Consider the following 18949-nt stretch of genomic DNA (forward strand, 5'->3'; position numbering starts at 1 on the left):
ATAATTGTGCAGAGTAGAAAGAACAGTGATGATAATGCTGACCTTGCTTGTGTGACTTGGTCAGCACTTCTCTGAGCCTCAGATTCCCCTCTGTTGAATGAGAGTTAAACCTGATGACTGCTGACATCCCTTGCAGCTTAACATTTTAGATCCTCTTATGATTATTTTTGTAAAATGGGAGACCTGACAGGAGAAGTGGAATGATAGAAAGGTTGTCCTCCTCAATCCGCACCTCCATTTTGTGGTATAAAATTTAATAGTTCAGACCGTTTTTATTAAATTTCTACTGTATGTAAGGCCCTGTGTTGGGAATGCAAGCATGAAAAATTAGGTAGTTCCTGAACTCCAAGAATCTGTAATCTAATGAAGGGTCTAGACATCCACGCATACATGATGTGATCAGCAAAAAGGAGACATTCAATCCAAATGATGTAAAAAATTTTGAAGAAGGAAGGAAGAATATTGAAGGCTTTTTGGAGGAATTGGTCTGGGTTAGGCCTTGAAATATTTTCAGCAGACTGGAAGCTGGTGGAGGAAACAAGTGGGGTTGGGGATAGGACAGCATTTAAATCTGAAGAATATCATGTTCAGGTTTTCATTTATGCTCCTCATTTAAAGGCAAAAGCAAGGGTGATTTGCATTGCTTCTGTTTTATTGGGAACTGAAAGGAATCCCCTATTTGAGATTCCTCTATCTCCAAGCTATGAAGTAGGACTTCTCATCTTATCTTTGGAAAGTGATGCCAGAAAAAGGACCACATAATTGATTATATCACAAGAATCAGTATTTGACTTTTTTTGTTCTAAACGATTGACGTTTCTAGCTGTGTTTTACAGTGATTCTGGACGTGGGAGCAGTCTCTTAGATAGAACCATTGCTGACAGACGACAGCTTAATACAATCACTTTACCAGACTTCAGCGATCCTGAGACAGGTGAGAATGAAAAGCAAAGGGGAAATATGGAGGCCCAAAGCATTTAGGGTTCCATTCTGTATAACAGTGTGAAAAGTGACCAACACAATTGGGCTTAGACAGAAATATTTTTCATGTAAATATTTTTAGTTCTTAACCTGCATTTTCTTAAGCTTCTTTTAAAAGTGTTTGTATACATTTAGGGTAGAACAGCTGGTACCTGCCCTAGCCAAGTCTTTTGAAAAGTTCACATTGTCACTCTTTCCCTGAGAGCTCAAAATTAACAACAAAAACATAAAACAGGTCATGCTGTCACTCCCCCCATCTCCTCCTGCCCCCAGCCCCTCCGCCCCAGTAATCTCTCTTCACTTTCCAGCCTTACCAACTGTTTTTCCGGTTTTTCTCTTATCACTCTCTAAAAAGACTTCACTCTGTAGTTTATAATTAATTGCTCCTGATGTCAAGAACTAAAGAAGACACAGTACAAGATACCAAAGATGCCCCCATGTTGAGGATTTCAAGTTCCAGACTTCCAAATCAGCCCTCTTCAAACCAAATCCTGCACGTGTTTATTAAGAGCTCCTGAGGGTGTCATCCTCTGTGCAGATACACCCTGTCATTTGGGTTTGCCACATTTGCCTAAGTACTGTGTGGTGTAAATATGCTTCTGTGATTTCATAAACCAAAAGCAAGTCACTTTGAAAAACTACTGACTGTTCCGTGACAATTCGGAGACTCAGCAGACTCACAAAACAAAATGAAATTCCCTCAAATGCTAGAGCTGAAATGGTTTGGTACAAAGGGACCCCATTCCAGACCTTATTCTGCAGTACCCAGTTGATGGTCTCTTGTTAGGTTTAATCTCTAACTGTGTTTTACCTTGTGTTTTGTGGGCTGGGTATAGCATTTGTGCCTTTCTTTTCCCTTGTTTTTAAGATGCAGACTATCAGGCCTTTAGAGCACAGCACTTCTTCCGCCTGATAGAGCCCTTTCAAATACATCCCCACAATGAGCAGTCATTCATGTGGAGTTCAGAGCTCATCAGCTCAGAAGGCTAGAGCCTCCTATTAGCTGTTGGCATGGTAATGGAAATGGTGGTACAGGATGCTCAAGACACCCTGGACTTCATTCCAACAAAGTGCACTTTAACCCAGATGGACACTTGAGTTGATTTGTACAAACGACATTGACACTGCTTTGGAGTTCAGTTTGTTAGCATTTCTTTATCCTTATACTGCAGCTCCCCCCAACCACACACACATTCTGTGTTAGTGGTCAGAGATGTCAGCTCCAAAGTTTCTGGTCACAGAAATCTCTGGTTAGAAATAATTGTTAAAAATGAATTGATACAGGTATTTAAAGGGAAAAGCAGGCTTAGAGAGTCTGGCTTAAAACTAAGTTCCCTGTTGGCACTTGCAACCTAGCAAACAAGCTAATAAAGTGGCAGGAGCTTTTCTGTTGCCTCAGTATAAGCCAGTGGTGGTTCGTAGTGTTTGACTTGTAAATCCAGGGGGGTTGAATTTCAGAAGTACAGTATCACACATGGTAAAAATCTTCATTTTATGGATACACAGTATTTCTTTGTTTGAGGAACAAACCTTTACCCCTTTCTTTGAAGCAAAAGGCTCAGGACTGAAGTACATGCCAACTTCTTGATTTCCCATTGTTTTTCAGGCCCTTTAGGGGCATTTTCTACTCCCTGCTCAGTATCATAAAGGTACCTTGCAAGTGGGTTTAGGGCATGTGTAGGGGTGATGTGCTTATACTGGTATGACTCAGGGAAACTGAGTGCCTCACAATGTGAAGGGAATAGGCGTTTCATTATGATTAACTACTGCGTGGAACAACTCTGTCATGGGAGAGAAAAGGGAAGCAGTTGGGAGTCATTAGAGCACCTGCATTGGTTTAGACAGATCTGAAACAGCTGCTCCTGCTTCTCTTCTCTCTCCTCTTTTCCAGCTCCCTGTGAGGCGAGTCATAGTAAATTCAAGATACTTTTCCTTCCGGCCCAACTTAGAGGCAGCTAGCCAAGATAGTTACATACTTGAAGGATTAGTTGTCCTTGGGGTCCTAAAAACCTCTCCAAATGCTGCACCACGTTAAAAACAGATCATTTTTTCCTTTTTTTAAAAAAAAGTGATTTTAGAAAAGAAGTTTAGACATCTATTTTGTTACCATTCTTTTGTTTCTGATGGCATTTTTCTCCAGATACCTCACTACTTTCCCAGTTCATTTCAGACCTCGAATGCCTTGCTAACCAAATGAAGTGTTCCCAGTTGACTTTTAATGATTTTTCCTGTGGTGCATCAGTGCCTTCGTCATGGGACAAACCTTTTCTCCTCTTTAGATGCATTTTATTCATTTATCTGGTTTCCAGCAGACACAACATTTATTCAGCTTTTAGGAACTTGGAGACTGTTATGTCTAAACTTTTCCATAGACAGAAACATTCAGAGAGCGTTCGATGTGATTTTTGTTGGTGAACCCCCCCCTCCTTTTTTTTAGGAAATCCAATGGATAAATGAATTTCTATTAAGCAGCCACAGTGTGTCAGACACTGTACAAATACAAAAGTGTAACAGACCTTGCCCTCACAGTAACTATATTCTAACCCTAGTTAGGAAAATCAGAATCCACAAAACAGAAGAATTAGCAAGAAATCACTTTACCATAGAACCTACTCAAAGGTTCCTTTAAATAGCAGTTGCCTTTGAACATTTAGGTATTTGGTTGCACTACTGAACAGAGGGGGAAACAGAGAAACTTCTGGCTGACGTAATAGAAGTATTGGTGCTTCTAACTGAAGGTCAGTCAAAAGTAAAGAGAAAACATCTCTGAAAAGTTTGTTGTTTTTTTAAAGGACACATTTTCTGGACAGAATCTTTTATGGATATCAAATAATAACGACAATAATGTAATAATAAAGTTAGCTTTTATGCAGTGCTTTAAGGACAACAGTACTTTACTGGTATTATTTCATTTAATGCCTGCAACAGCCCTGGGAGGTGGGTGCTGTTGTTATCCCCATCGTATAGATTAGGAAACTGGGGCAGACCGAGGCTCAAATAACTTGCCCAGTGTCACAAAGCTAATAAGTATCTGAGTCTAGATTTGAACTCAGATCTTCCTAACTCTGGGTCCAGCTCTCTCTATCCACTGTGGCACACCTGGGTACTTGTGTGGAATTGGCCCTCAAATAAAAAAAAAATTTAAAACCAACATTTATCCTTCTTCTAGTATATACGTTTAAGTATCTCAAAGAAACTATATATATAGATATTATCTATATATATCTATAGAGATAGATGTATGTATGTATTTATATATATATATATATATAATATTCATATAGTAAGTTTGTGATTATGGATAGGGGTTATGTAGTTTGTAAATTACAATGTATTTTAAGTTGTGGGCCTCACTACCCAGCTTGTAATCATTATTTCTCTTCCATTACCCAGTTTATGTGTTGCTCAGAGGGGCAGGCTAATATTAAATATGAATCTGAGCAAAAAGAAAAACACAACCAGGAAAGTAAATTTGAAGAGAAAATAATTTAGAATACATATATTTTCGAAAGGCAAATGTAAATGACCTAGAGCCTTTTTTTGAGACCCAATGGCATCTTGGCCATTTATAGATATATGTTTATATGCCTTTAAAAAGTTGTTGATGACTTTCATTGAATGTATATACTTTTTAAAAAATTTGTATCTGAGATTGTATATATGCATGTCTGTGACCATCAGGAGAAGGGAGAACTCTTGGTGCCTAAGGTCCAATTAAGTAGAAAATAACCTTGGATATGCATTGTATTTAGTGGAAAGGTTAAAAATAAAATACCAACGAATCATTAAAGATGAACACTCTACTTTACCCCAACTGTCTTCCCCATCTCCCATCACTGCATTCACATGGGTCCCAGCTGACAAAAAAGAAGACTTGAATTGTTTGATAACCTTCATCCTCTGAAGATATGAGTCATCGCCTTTTGTTGGAATAAGTTGGTAGCTTTAAAAAGAGGTTATTTCAAACAAAAGTTTTCTGCCTTTTGCTTTCAAAACAGGATATGGGGTGTTTAGATTTATTTTGCCAGGGAAAGTAGAGATTGTCAGACATCTATTCAAGGCGAAATACCTTTTAAATTGGAACAGCTTTGTCCGTTTATGGAAACACCTTGCATTGAAACCTATAAGATGTAAACGTTATTGTTGTTGTTCAGTCGTCAAAAGAAACATGGAATTCTATGACTAGCTTCTATCCCAAATGGACCTAATGATATAAGCTCTTATTCTAGAAAGCTCAGTCTGTTCTTCATGATATTTACTTGGTATATCAATAAGTGCTTCCCAGAAAAGCTAATTTGGGGTTCAGCAGCTTTTATTTACTTGACATTTTATAAGCCCAAATGACCGTATAAATGTCCTCTGTTTTGGGCACTTTGACCCATCAGTGATTTCATTGGTTTCTATACTCCTTGCATTGATGACTACCACCATTCTACTGTCTTATTCTGGCAATTCTTGTCCACAGCTTTCTGTAAATCCCCGTTAGGGAGAGAACACCCAATACATTGGAGTCCAGACTTTAGTTCTTTTTATTGTGTTGGGTGTATGAAGGTGCTATTGTGATGGTCCAGCTGTTGTATCCAGTTCTTACTATCTGATCTCTTTTTCCAGTTATTTGTATTCTTGATGATATCCTTTGTGTCACTAACCCAGTTGAAGAGAAATTTAAGAAATCAGGTTCTAATTCTGATTATTTTAGTGGTGTTTTACAAAATTTAAAAGTCAACAGCAAGTTTATCCAAGAATTAATTTTTAAGTTTTCCTAAATTAAACGTGTTTTGTTTTTAGTGGGTCTTGCCAAGGAATTTTTCCCTGGCAAATTTCATTTCCTTTCCTTCTGTTTTGTTCTTGTAGATCAAACAATAATTAAAAAAAACCAACCCAACCCCAAACCATTATTTAAAAATCATTTGTTTTCTTTATATGCCATTCTATTGTCAAGTACTGGAATTGAATGTGTATTACATTATCTCATTTGATTTTCAGCTTTCCTTGAGTATGTTAAAATTATGTTTGTAGATTTTCTTCTGTTTTGTGTATTTCTGAGGATTTGCATTGTTTTTATTTGTGGGGTTGGGGGTTCTGCTTTTTTTTTTTTTGCCTTTATCCTTTCTTTCTCTCTTGCTTTTGTAGTGTCAGATTCCTCTTCCTCCTCTTCTCTTTCAAGAACAGAATCTCCTCTCCATCTGTTTGTATCTACTCATCTTCCTCATTCTCATCCCAAACCTGACACTTTTGTGTGGCCCCGGGCAGCTTATTCAGTCAGTGACCCAGCCCCCCACCGGAAACCCTCTCTCTGTAAAAATGTTTTTGGCAGTCCTCTTGAGTTTGTTGGTGTTTTGTGTTCTGATAATCTTTCCAACTGATAAGCCATGTTTAAAGAACATACAGGAATACCCAGAAAGTTTAGAAAGAAGAAAACTCTGCCCCTTAAAACATCAGGAAGTTGGAAGTAAGAGGAAGGGCAGGGAAGTGGAAGTATATATGCAAACACACAAAGTCCTAGATGACTCTGGTCCTCAAATTCAAAGCTCCCCTTTCCTATTTGAAAAGAAAGGGAGTTGATAGTTCTTGTTCAGAGCAATCATAAACAAGAGTCAATGTACCTTTGGAAAGTCAGCACATTAGATGCTTTTCTACATCCAGTATTTAAAGTACTTTCCAAAAGCAAGGTGCCTTTCTAGAGCCCAGCACTGGTTATGCAAGATACTTTTCCAGAGTCGGTGAATCTTTCTAGGGTGATCTTCTGAAGTTAGAGTGCATATTAAAGAAAATGGGATTAGTAGGTACAAAAATATCAAAATTAATGTTTTCAGTTTTAATTTTAGAAACATAGTTATATTGTTAAGAGTCATTATGTTAGCTCTGAGTTGTTCTTCCATTTTCAAAGAAGGAAACTATAAGATGCTTGTTGTGAAACTATGTGGGGAAATAGGAAAGGGATGGGCAGGGGTATATGTGAAAGAGGGAATGAGTATTTATATAGCTCCTGTTATGTTCCAGTAATAGTAAAATGCTAAGCACTTTTTACAAACATGATCTCATTTGACCTTCACAACAACTCTGAGAGGTAGATGCTGTTATTATCCTCATTTTATAGTTGAGGAAACTGAGGCAAACAGAGGTTAAGTGATTTGCCCAGGTAAATATCTGAGGCCAAATTTGAAGGTCTTCTCATTCCAGGCCCAGCACTCTGGGCACTGTGCCACTAGCTACCTCTAAATGAGTCAGTGTCCTAGTTTAATTTTGCTTAAATTGATATTAAAATAAAAGAAATATTTGAGCCAGAAAAGGAATTCCCCGTTAGAAAAGCTACATGTGGATTGAAATGAGAAGATGTTTTGGATGGTGACTTATCATTATACACAGCCATATGAAGGCATAACATTGTCATTAGTGCAGTTTGTCCAAGTTTCCTTTCACCTATTTCATTACCATTCATTCACACTGAATATTACTGAAGAGTTTCATGGCAGGATCCATAATACACAACTATTTCTTATTTCAGTCTTTAAGATCTTCTGAATGGTTAATCCATTATATTATTCCATACACAAAGAGAAGAAATAAAACTTATTATCTAGATAGTTCAAACCAAGAAAACCGTTTGCCTCAATTATCTATTTTAACCTTAAAGGTAATTTCATGAAGTGAAAGGTTTTGATGAAGATGCCTCAAAAGATACTTGTAATTCTTTCTTAATTCACTGATAAAGAAGAAAAAGCCAGTGGTATGTTTTATCTTCCACAAATCAATTAGAATAGATATGCCTGTATGTGTGCTTTGGGCATAGTTCCAAATTGCTCTCCAAAATGGTTGGATCATTTCACAACTCCACCAACAACGCATTAGTGCTCCAATTTTCCCAAATCTTCTCCAGCATTTATCATTTCCCTGTTAGCCAATCTGATAAGTGTGATGTGGGATTGTATATATTTTTTGTTTAAATTAAATTCTTAAGGCAACTCTCCAAATATTTTTCCCAGAAAGTCAATTTTTACAGTCAGCTTAGTTCCAACCCTGATCCCTAGTGAAAACTAGATTTTACTACGCTTGATGTACTTCATCACCCCTGCATTTATCATGAACCTCATTAAAATCATCCAGTAAAAAGATATGAAAAATATATTGCTGGGCACCCGGAGAAACTTTTTGTTTCACTGTGACTTTGGAATTCTGAAGTTGTGATTTTCCTTTAGACTCTTGACAATGGGTCAATTACCAAATTGTTGTAGTATTGAGCTTCCTCTAGACTTTGTGTTCATTGTGATACATTGTACATCCCAAGCAAATGCTTAAATATTTGTTTTTTTGTGGAGCTGTCTGAGTCATTCTTCGAGGGATATCTGACCACTAAGGAGATGTGTTAGCGGAAGCACTGGGCTTCTAAAACTTAGATGTTGCTTTTTTTTTTTAATTTTTAAAGATTGGGTGGAGTAGGATGAGCATCTTTTTTCTAGATTACATGTTGAAATGCAATGTCTCCATTGTAAACACCTGATAGAAGACAATGATGAGAAGACAATGATGTTGAATCACTAAGCCTTTCTTTCGGGATAGACAGGTTTCTCAGGTTCAGAGTTTTATAGTTTTTTCCCACTTTGACTTCATAGAAAAAATTTGCTTAATACTTGTGAATACTGGCCCATGAATGGAGCTTATTTAAAGAAAGATTTAAAAGCTGTTTTTATTTGTTTTTGTGTTTTTATTCCCTTGAGAATTTCTTTTGCTGGAAACCAAATTCATTTTTTGAATTGGTCAGTATCATGTGAATTTTTTTGGGGGGGGTGGAGGGAAGAGCTGGTAGTTTAGTTTTATTGGAATATCAAATACTGGAAAGAGAGTAAATAAAATAAGGCTGCGAGGTAGATTGGAGACTGATTATCAGAGCCTTGAATAGCAAACCTAGGTAGTTGTATTTGATCTTTTCAGTTAATTAATTTTTAGTTTTCAACATTCACTTCCATAAGACTTTGAGTTCTAAATTTTTTTCCCCTTCCCTCTCTTCTCCCCTTCCCAAGATGGCGTGCAGTCTGATATAGGCTCTACATATACATTCATATTAAACATTTTCACATTAGTCATATCATGTGAATTTTTTTAACTGGGAGGGAGATGTCCAGCAGCTTTTCTTTAGTTCAAAACAGAAATGTATTAGAAAAATACACAGGGCACTGCTTATTTGAAAATCTGAGTGAAAATAAGACTTAACAGTTGGAAGGTTATCAGAAATTGATTTGCTTTCTTGTTTTTAATTTAACCGTTTTGTTTTTAATTTGTGGTTTGATTTGTTATTTCAAGGCAACTCTCCAGAAGCATACGTTCATGGTTTTTCTTCCCTTTTTTCAGTTAGTAAGTAGCTTACAGATCTATTAACGTCTTTAGGCCTCCTGTCCTCCTTCCCACAATCACACCTCCCTCCTTCACCACAGAATGTCTCTTTCTATTGTGGTTGATGGGTTGTGGGCAATTGACATAGTGTGTAAAGCAAGGCTGGAGCATGTTTGGCCATCTGGTCACCCCAAGGGCTGTTTTATTACAAGATGTGAAAGCACTCATCTCTTGCTTGAGTTTAATTATTGAAGAGGCAGTATTCTTTTGTCAAGGACTACAAAGAAGCACATTAAGGGAAAGAGTAGACAGTTTGGTTTGGTGGGAGGGGTACTGGTATGGAAGTTATGATGCCTGTGGTCAAGTTATTTCACTCCAATGAATCTAAAGTTTCTTCTTGTCTAAAATGAAGGATTAAGTTATCTTTAAAATACCTTGGCTCTAAATTTTTGTTCTGATCACAGAGAAATGTATTCTAGTTACTTTCTTAAAATTGAAAGTGGAACATAGTTTTTACTGTATCTGCTAAACCCTGGAGGTGACTAAGCAACCTCCTCAGGTGTAGGTGTAAGTGTATTAGGGGAGATATTAATTCTTTTAAACTAGTGGAACAGTGTTTAACACTCTAGTGCGTCCTAATGGCCTGCAATAATGAATGCAACTCTAAAAGTACCCAAGGAGTTGCTTCCTCACTTGTAACATTATGGTGATTTTATTTCCACTTAACAACACAAAAATCTATACTTAGAAAAAGAGATATTTGCCAAGTTGTGAAGTGATTATTCTCATTATAGAGAGTCTCTTTGTTGTATAAAAGGGCTCACCTCCAGTTTTTCTTTCATCATTCAGCAAACATTTATTAAGCAGCAACTGTGTGCGAAGTACTAGGTGTCCTTAAATATCGAGTTTTCCTGCTGTACCTGAAGTATTTGATCTCTAAAACTCAATTTAGGTCACAAGTTTTCAGAAATATATAATATGAAGCAAAGCCTATTTGATTTTTTAAAGGCATTTGATTATTTGCTAATAATTACTTTCCTTTTATTCCTGACGTTCTTGGGCTATCTAAGAAAATACCAGGTAGAGGTTTACTGAGAATAAGCTTCTTGGGTCAGTTTTTCATACCATTGATTCCAGTGAGATCACTGCCCTCCTCGTGGAACTTGTCATTGCCAGTGAGATAATCATTCTTTAAGAATGAACAGCCCAAGAAGGGAAAGAGAAAAACAGATCAATAGTAGAATAAATCACAGCCCAAGATAAAATTGAGAAGCCAAAAGCAAGATGACATTAATTTTCGTCTTTCCATTAAGATTAACATTTTCTTATTGACTAGGCTTTTTATAAATGGACCGTTTTGTGATGTGATAAAAACATGACTAATAAATCAGTTTTTGTATTTGCTTACATGAGCCTGCTGAATGCAATGTTTTTTTTTTTAAAATTCAAATATAAAATTATTCCAGGATTTAAAAATTATTCTTTAGTAACAGTCCCAATTCTGGTCTAGTGACTTTTCTATCCTTTTCATGTATTACATTTTGAATAGTTAAATATCTTTGTATCCCTTTCCCAGTGCCTAGCAAAGGGCCTTTCATTTAGTGGGCACCCAAGAAATATCTGTTGAATGAATGAATGAAAGAATATTAAATTTAGCACGGTGTCTTTCAAATGCAGTTTTTTTCCTGATCAACATCTCAAATAAGTTTCATTGGAAGATGAGATGTTAAGTATTCCTTTTACTACCAATAATAGCTTACTTTCCCCCAACATTTCAGGTTTATAAAGTGCTTTCCTCACAACATATGAGTTAGGTCAGACAAGTATTATTACTAGCAGCATCACAGTTCAAGAAATTCTGAAGCTCAGCGAGGTGAGGCGGCTTGCCCCATTTGTGCCAGCAGCAAGAGATGGGTCTGGGATTCAAACTAAGGTCTTCTGTTGCCAGGACCAGTGTTCTCTCTACTGGTTTAGGTTACTTTTCTATCCATATAAGCAAATTTCATATATTCATCAGACAGCTTGTGAATTTACAATAAATAGTACCCAAAGTGTAAATTGACAAAATTTGAGTTTGTTACTTGTTTTTTAAAAGCCAGAAAAGGGGAAAACAAACAAACAAAAACACCTGTTCTCTTGTGTTTTGAAGAAAATAGTAATGTGGTGAGGAGAAAGGAGATGTCCAGGTATAAAAACAAAGCAGTAGGCGTATTTAGTGTGGAGTATTTGAGAGTGAATTGAAGCATCTGCCCGTTGTAGTCCTATGGAAGATACTGTCTCTTTTAGTGCATAAAGCCCGTGTTGGTAGCTCATTTATACATAACTAATTTTCCTGCATGTTTTCTGAATGACTTTGTTAAATGCTTTGCTGTTTGACACTGGCGCATCAGAAATTTGAAGCATGGTACCTTTTGCCCTGCATGGTTTTAGTGACATCCAGATCTCTTCCTTTTCTCAGTGGGATAATTTCTTGAAACTTAACTTTAAAAAAATTTTCACTTTCCAGGAGGAGAAAGAACCTGAAGGTTTAAATTGAATTGTGCATTTCACATGCTGTAGTTATTTGGAAATCATGATCTCCTAAGGTTTGGGTCCATGGGTTTGATCATTCTTGTTGACATAGTGATGAATGGCCTATGTGACAAAAAAGCATAATAACCACTGACGAAGTAACTTTCTCAAAGACTTCACCAAAGAGAACGTCATGATTGGGTTCACTGTTGTGACATTTGGGCACCTGGTTTCTCTCTTGAGCTAGTGGCATTTCACGTAAATGCCAATGAATATACTAAAAGACAAATCCTGTCCTTGAACCCTGTGAGTTCTCTGTGGTTGATGCTGGAATTATGAGGTGTTGAACTGTTTCTGAATTAGACACCTAAGACATGTAGGCTGCCAAAGCAGCATGAGATGACTTTATTGTGATTAAATATGGTACCACCCCCACCACTACACTGTTCCTTCCTCATAAACCTTGCCTGGGTCCTAGAATATAGAGGGAGTATTTCTATCCTATCCTCTTAAGTGGAAACCAGCCAAAATCAGAAGGTCATGAATAAGAAAAAGGCACAAGTGCTAACCTGGCATTAAAGCATGGAGCCTCATCTGGAGAGTCAAACAGTGGCCCCTTAGTCCTCTTACTCCTTTTTTTCATATCTGATTTTAGTCCTTGGGGTAGTTTGTAGGTGTGATAACTGAAAGTAACAACTCATCTGCTAGTGTATCACAGGGATGGTATGATGTAGTTTTCAGGCATGGTATGAAGAACCAGAAATTCCTTTCCTTTTAAAAACCAAATGTTCTGATTAAAGCCTGCTGACAATGCTGAATCATTCTTACTGTTATTTAGTATTCAATGACATTAAGAAATGAAGCCGTCTTTTTCTTTTTGAATTGTATTAGGCTGTAGCTTTTCAGAAATTGAAGACTAAAGAAACTATTAATAGGTGATATTTAATATTGAGGGCTAGGGGGACTGCAGTGCTGTAACGTATTTTTATATTTCCAGTAATGTGGCTATTAAAGGTAGGGCTCTGACCCAGAGTTAAGATGGTAGAGACGTTTATGACAAATTCACAAGCAGGACATGAGGTGTATATCCACATGCTTACTCACTTCTCATGTACAGACACGTGGCAGTTCACATAATCCTCTAGATGCTGTGAAACGAGTCAAAATCAAGATTCCCAAGTATAATAATAGATGATCTGCCAATGGAATTTCTTTCTTTATTCATAACACAAAGAGGCATCATGGCTTAGTGGGTAGAGAGAACTGACCTCAAAGCCAGGAAGAACTGCATTCAAGTTCTCCGTCTGACCCTTAGTGGATGTGTGACCATTGGCAAGTTACTAAGCCTCTCAGTGTTCAAGGACACTCTCTAAGACAGTATAGTATAACTCGCAAAGTTCTGACCCACATTGGGAAAGGGACTTTCCTCATTGATAATTCCTGTACCAATGCAATCACAAGTCTGGTCCCTATCACTGTTAAACTCTTAAAAACATACTTTGTTTGTTTGTTTTTAGCCGACACTTAGCAATAGAGTAATAGAAGAAAGGGTATTTGGAGTTGCTATAATGACCTTGGATGTATCGCTTTAACTTCCAGAGCACTTGCTCCCTTATCTACAAAATGGCCAGTTTGCACTGCCTACCTCACAGGGTCTTGTGAGTACGGTAATTTGCAAACCTTAAAAATCTATGGAAGGGGGCAGCTAGGTGGCACAGTGGATAAAGCACCGGCCCTGGATTCAGGAGGACCTGAGTTTAAATCTGGCTTCAGACACATAACATTTGCTAGCTGTGTGACTCTGGGCAAGTCATTTAACCCCCATTGCCCAACCCTCCCCCAAAAAAAGGTCTGTGGAAATTTGAGATTTATTATATTCACCAGTTTGACCTATACATTGAAATTAATTATTCTGTGGATGAAACTGAAATTCTCTTAATTTTATAAATGCTAAAAGTAGAAGAAAAAAACCCAGTTAGGCTATAGAATTCACTTAATGCTATCAGAAGAGCCAACATAATACTTATAGTATGCGGGTGGGCCATTTGTAAATAGACTTGATGGTAAACATTTTTGCCCAAATTTTGAAGTATAGGATAGGAACCTGGGGGAAAAAACTGGATCTTGGAATAGAGCATTGTATTTCTTATCCTTGTACTGAGGCAGACCACTTTTCCTATACCCCCAGGGTGTCAGTAGAAATTCTTCCTCTACTCCTTTCTCCACCAGTTAGGTTTTTTTTTTTCTCTCCTTCATATACCACGATGGTAGTCCAGAGAGAATTGCCTGAAGAAAGCCCTAGTTATTCCAGGAAGTAGCACTGGTAATTCAGTAGATGGCACTCTTCCTCCAAATCAGGATTAGTATCACTGTGAGTCTGGACTGAAAAGGAATCTTGGGTATTTGGGGGAAGAGGAGAGGGTTGCAGTTCCCACAAAACAGAGATCCTGAGCACTCTCACTCAGTGGTATTTCATGACCTTCCTCCCCTCCTGTCCAAAATTCTCAGTTTAACCAGAGAGGCCTGTGCCATATTTCGGTATTTGTTGTCATGTACCCACATCAACTCTCAGTTCAGCTCATCATAGCAGCCGTTTTTTTTTTTAATTTTTTTTGTTTTTTTGCCTTTTCAAACCAATTGTGTAATGTTGCTTAGGTTATGTGTACCAGTATCCCTCCGTCTGCAAGAGCAGTGGGGAGGAAGGACAGGACAGCACCAGCTATCAAACAGCACCCAGGACTGATAGTTGCTGTAAAGATAGGTGCTTCTCAAATTAGTACAGTAAATAATAGATGATCTTCATCCAAGTCATTTTCTACGGCTAACCTGCTGAACCTAGAGAATTTGGAAGCAACTGAACTTAGAGTGCTTTTTTTCTATAGCACCCTGTGGTTTAAATGGAATGATTAACTGGGAATGGGGCTTCTGGCAATTATGGGGATACTTAACTAGCAATAGGTACTTTATATTCTACTATTCATTGAGTTATAGAATGGTAGACTTGGTCTATTTTTTGTTGATGTTTAAGTTCAGAGGTTTTTTTTTTTAAAAAAAGATTGAACTCCTGGAAGGGACTTTAGAGATCTTTATCCTATAGGACCAGGTAGTGATCTTGTGGGGAAATGACTTGTCCAAGGTCACACAGATCATGGGATCATAGAGTTCAGCCCTCTCATTTTACAGATGAAGAAACTGAGAATGCACAGAGAGGTTAAGTCACTTGTACAAGATCATACTGTGGGTAAGGTTCTGAGACAAAGGCTAGTTTATGTGCCTCTTAAGTCTAGCACGTTAGCCACTGTGCCACCTAGCTGCCCACCTATAGCACCTTCTCTGGTGGCACTTTCCAATTCCCAATGTCAGGTTAGCTGCTTAAGAGTGGCTGACTAAAGAACCCTTCCCTAGGGTTTCTTGGCATAAACCCGAGGATTTAAGGGGTTGGGGCTTATAGTGTTGTTGCTCACAAGTTTCCATTGATTATAAATTAGCCAGGATTAGTTAATTGCCTTTTAGAAATTAGTATTTACTGATATAGTAAGTACAGTTGGTACAAAAGCATTCCCCAGAGCTCTGGGATGCGTTTTCCCGCAAGTGTATACAGAGTCTAGGGTTAAGTGGAATAAAGCTTCGAGAGCACCTTTAGCAAAGTGGGTAACTCACAGTATGTCTGATACCGAACTTGAACCGAGGTCTGTCCTCTGTCCCCTAGCTAAGATACTTCTCTTGCTGATGTAATGTACACTGTCCCTTTAAGACAGTCCTCCATTGATAAGAAATTTAGTATTGAAAGGGAGAGAACGAGTATTTTTACACCAGATAGTAAGGTTGGTATATCTGTATTAGTGTGTGTATATGTTATGTTGTTCATTTCTTTATAGTTATTTTTCCCTTTCTTTACTATCTACAATTTTTGGGTACTTAATTTCAACATATGTCCTATATGCTAGGCACTGTTCTATACCCTGGGAATGCAGAGTCAGAACCCAAATTGTCCCTGCCCTCCAGGAATTTATATTCTAGTTGCAGGGTGCAGCACATACACAGTCAGGTAATTTGAGGAAGGCAAGAGTGTTGACATTTGGGGAAATGCAAGGATTCTTCACAGAGGATGTGGAACTTGAGCTGAACATTGAGGGAAGCTAAAGATTCTGAATGTTGGAGATAAATAGGAAGTACTAGATTTTTTATTTAAAAAAATACATATATTTGTATATGTAGTTATTCTGAATTTGATAAACACCAACAAATATGAGAACTCCAAGAACAGAAAAAGAAGATTGCATGTGAAATCAAATTTAGGCATGGCTTTATTTTAGTAATTCCTGAACACAGTAGATGTTAACAGAACACTGTCGTTATTGCTCCTAGAAGTAATAGGTATTTGATTACCTGCAGTGTTCCATTGCATAATTCAAAACACATGGGCTGTGCCTTCACATCGCTTGCATATTGGGTCACTGACTTAAGAGGAGCAAGTGTCCATTTATAGCATTACTGTTGTTATGTAATTGTTATCCTCATAAATATTGCCACATGTTTTCCTTTTCTTAATTTTTTTAGATTACTTTAACGGAATGAGAAAATACACATACCCTTAGCCAGCATCTACTAAGTGCTTCAGAGGCTGTGTGCCACAGACGTCCAGATCATTAGTATTGACTAATTCTTCTGTTTTAGAAACCTGAATTTCTTTGAGTCCATGAAGATGTATATCCTCTAAACAGTGGATACAGTTAGCTATTGAAACAGCATTCCCTAGGAAGACAAAATAGAAGCACTAAAATAAGGAGACACTTTGTTTAGGGTTCCATCATATCAGGGAATCATCCCATTCTTGAACTGCATACATTGAAGTTTCTATCTGTTGAATGTACCCTGGTATCTGAGTCACACTCACATATTTATCTTTGTTAGTGAATGTGTCTAAAGTATGGCTGTCTCCTTTATCCAGAGAGGCGTGGCTTAGGTTTGCATTAGAAGAGCAAATAGAACTTGTATATTAGTATAATTAGTGGCCTTAATTAGTGCTTTCAGCATATGGGAACTAAGCCCAGATAAGAAGGAAGCGCTCTCTCGCGCGCGCTCGCTCTCTCTCTCTCTCTCTCTCTCTCTCTCTCTCTCTCTCTCTTCTCTCTCTCTCTCTCTCTCTCTCTCTTCATTTTTACATTAGTTAGATCTGGAATTTGAATTTTATTTATGCCCATGATGGACTGAGTATAGTTGGCTTATAACTGACACATAGATAACATATTTTTGTGAGCATAATTAGTGGATATCTTTGCCAGTTCATCATGGTTTAAAAAAAAAAAAAGACCTGAACAACTCCTGATAATAAACATTGTTTTCTCAACAAGCAAACAGTAAAAACTGATAGAAAATGTTTGGAAGCTTCACGACTTTTCTGAAGGACTTTCCTAGGCCTTGTACACCAAAAGAAAAGAAGAAATGGAATAGAATGAGTGAGCTCTAATTGGCAGGTGGCTCCAGTCTTTCCTTAAGTGAATGTTCAGTGGTTGTTGCTTCATGGTTGTCTACCTATGTATTGGAAAGCAAGCAAGCTTGGTAATGAAAGCAATTATCGCCAGCCTCCAAATTTATGTGTAGTTGATAGTTTAGTGCTTAAAATCCTTGGAAAACTCATATAACTAGAACAGACCATAGGATTACAAAATTAAAGATTCATGGACTCTTGGGAAAAACATGCATTTAAAAATTTTTTTATCATAAATTAGTAACTAGTATAAAAAGACACATAATCAAATAGGTTTATAAAATAAGCTACAATATTTTAATAAACCCTTACTATTTTAGCAGAGTAGAACCAAACAGATTAATAATCAGAAACCAGCTGAATTGTGCTCCTCATCTCTTTGTATATCTGAAGATCCAGATACCTTTGGTTTTCTTTTTTTCGTGTGTGTGTGTGTATGTATACACATGTGTATGTATATGTGTGTGTGTGTGTGTATATATATATATATATATATATATATATACACACACACACACACGCACACATACACATATACATATATACAGAGAAATAGTTGTAGTCAATATCTATACAATTCTGGTTCTGCTGATCTCATATAATTTTAGATAACTACCTCACTTTACAGAATTTCAGATAACTCTTGCCATATTTCTTATAGCCTTCATAATTATTGTTTTTATAGCACCTTAATATCCCATTACATGAATATACTATAATTTATTCAGCCATTTTCTACCATTGAATGTGTAAATTGTTTCCAGTTGTTTTCTGTTTCACATAAGACAGCAAAGTATATTTTTGTATAGAAGAGTTCCTTTTTTCCTTTGTGCAATATATTTAGGATTAAATTTTAGCAATGTCAGGGTCAAAATATCTGATCTGGTTTTTTACTTTTGTATTGCTCTCTAAGATTATATATTTTTAAATTTAGCAGAACTTTTTCTGATTTAAATAATTTTTCCCATCTTATTGTTCTCTTGCTGAAGAGAATATTGATTCCATGGCAGATTATATAAGTATATATATATTTTTTATATTCTTCCCTGTCCCTGTGCTTCTCTCTCTCCTTTCTTGTCCTTCTGGAAGTGAATTAGCCACTCACAGGCCCTGTTCTATTGTTAATTGGCACAAAAACTTTGACTTGTTCATTTTCTGACCTGTGACTGTTCACTCCTCCTTTGACAAGCTGATAGCCTTCCACTCTTGCAGGCTCACTGTATCGGTGCCAGATTCAGTGTAGATACCAGATCAGCGTTAGCCCTTCTGCTGCTCAGAACTCCCTGAGCTTGAGGGGTCCACTATCCTCTGCTTCCCTAGTAGCAGAAAGTATAGGCTTGAACTATCATGCCTGTCAGTACCTATATTTTAAGCGATACTAAAGTATATTGAATAATACATATGATATGACCTGAAAAATTCCGAAGTATTGAATTTTAATGGGGTAGCTTGTACCTTGGGAGAGAATCTGTCTCTCTTAGTAGTAATGAAGCAGTCATCTCTTCTTAGATACACACACACACATCCACACACACACATCCACATCCACACAAACATCTACATCCACATATCTTCAACCTTGAAAATTGTGAAGGCTGACATTTAAATTGGAATTTAAAGTCTGCAAAGTGCTTT

General features: G+C 37.2%; 1 protein-coding gene across 12 annotated transcripts in view; it reads left to right on the forward strand.

The window, feature by feature from the left end:
- TTC7B (tetratricopeptide repeat domain 7B) overlaps nt 1–18949 on the forward strand; it is a 318583-nt gene that overhangs the window by 210786 nt on the left and 88848 nt on the right. For 9 of the 12 annotated variants that reach the window (XM_078151432.1, XM_078151433.1, XM_021000270.2 and 6 more), the window contains 2 exons: nt 837–934; nt 9283–9333. In XM_078151432.1, the coding sequence (XP_078007558.1) occupies nt 837–934; nt 9283–9333 (149 nt within the window). Of the gene's footprint in view, nt 1–836; nt 935–6114; nt 6280–9282; nt 9334–18949 lie in introns of all 12 variants that reach the window. The other 3 variants (XM_078151431.1, XM_021000271.2, XM_021000269.2) reach the window with 2 other exon arrangements.

This window comes from Phascolarctos cinereus, unplaced genomic scaffold (assembly GCF_003287225.1).
Source record: "Phascolarctos cinereus isolate Bilbo 61053 unplaced genomic scaffold, phaCin_HiC Scaffold_3;HRSCAF=262, whole genome shotgun sequence".
NCBI lineage: Eukaryota > Metazoa > Chordata > Mammalia > Diprotodontia > Phascolarctidae > Phascolarctos > Phascolarctos cinereus.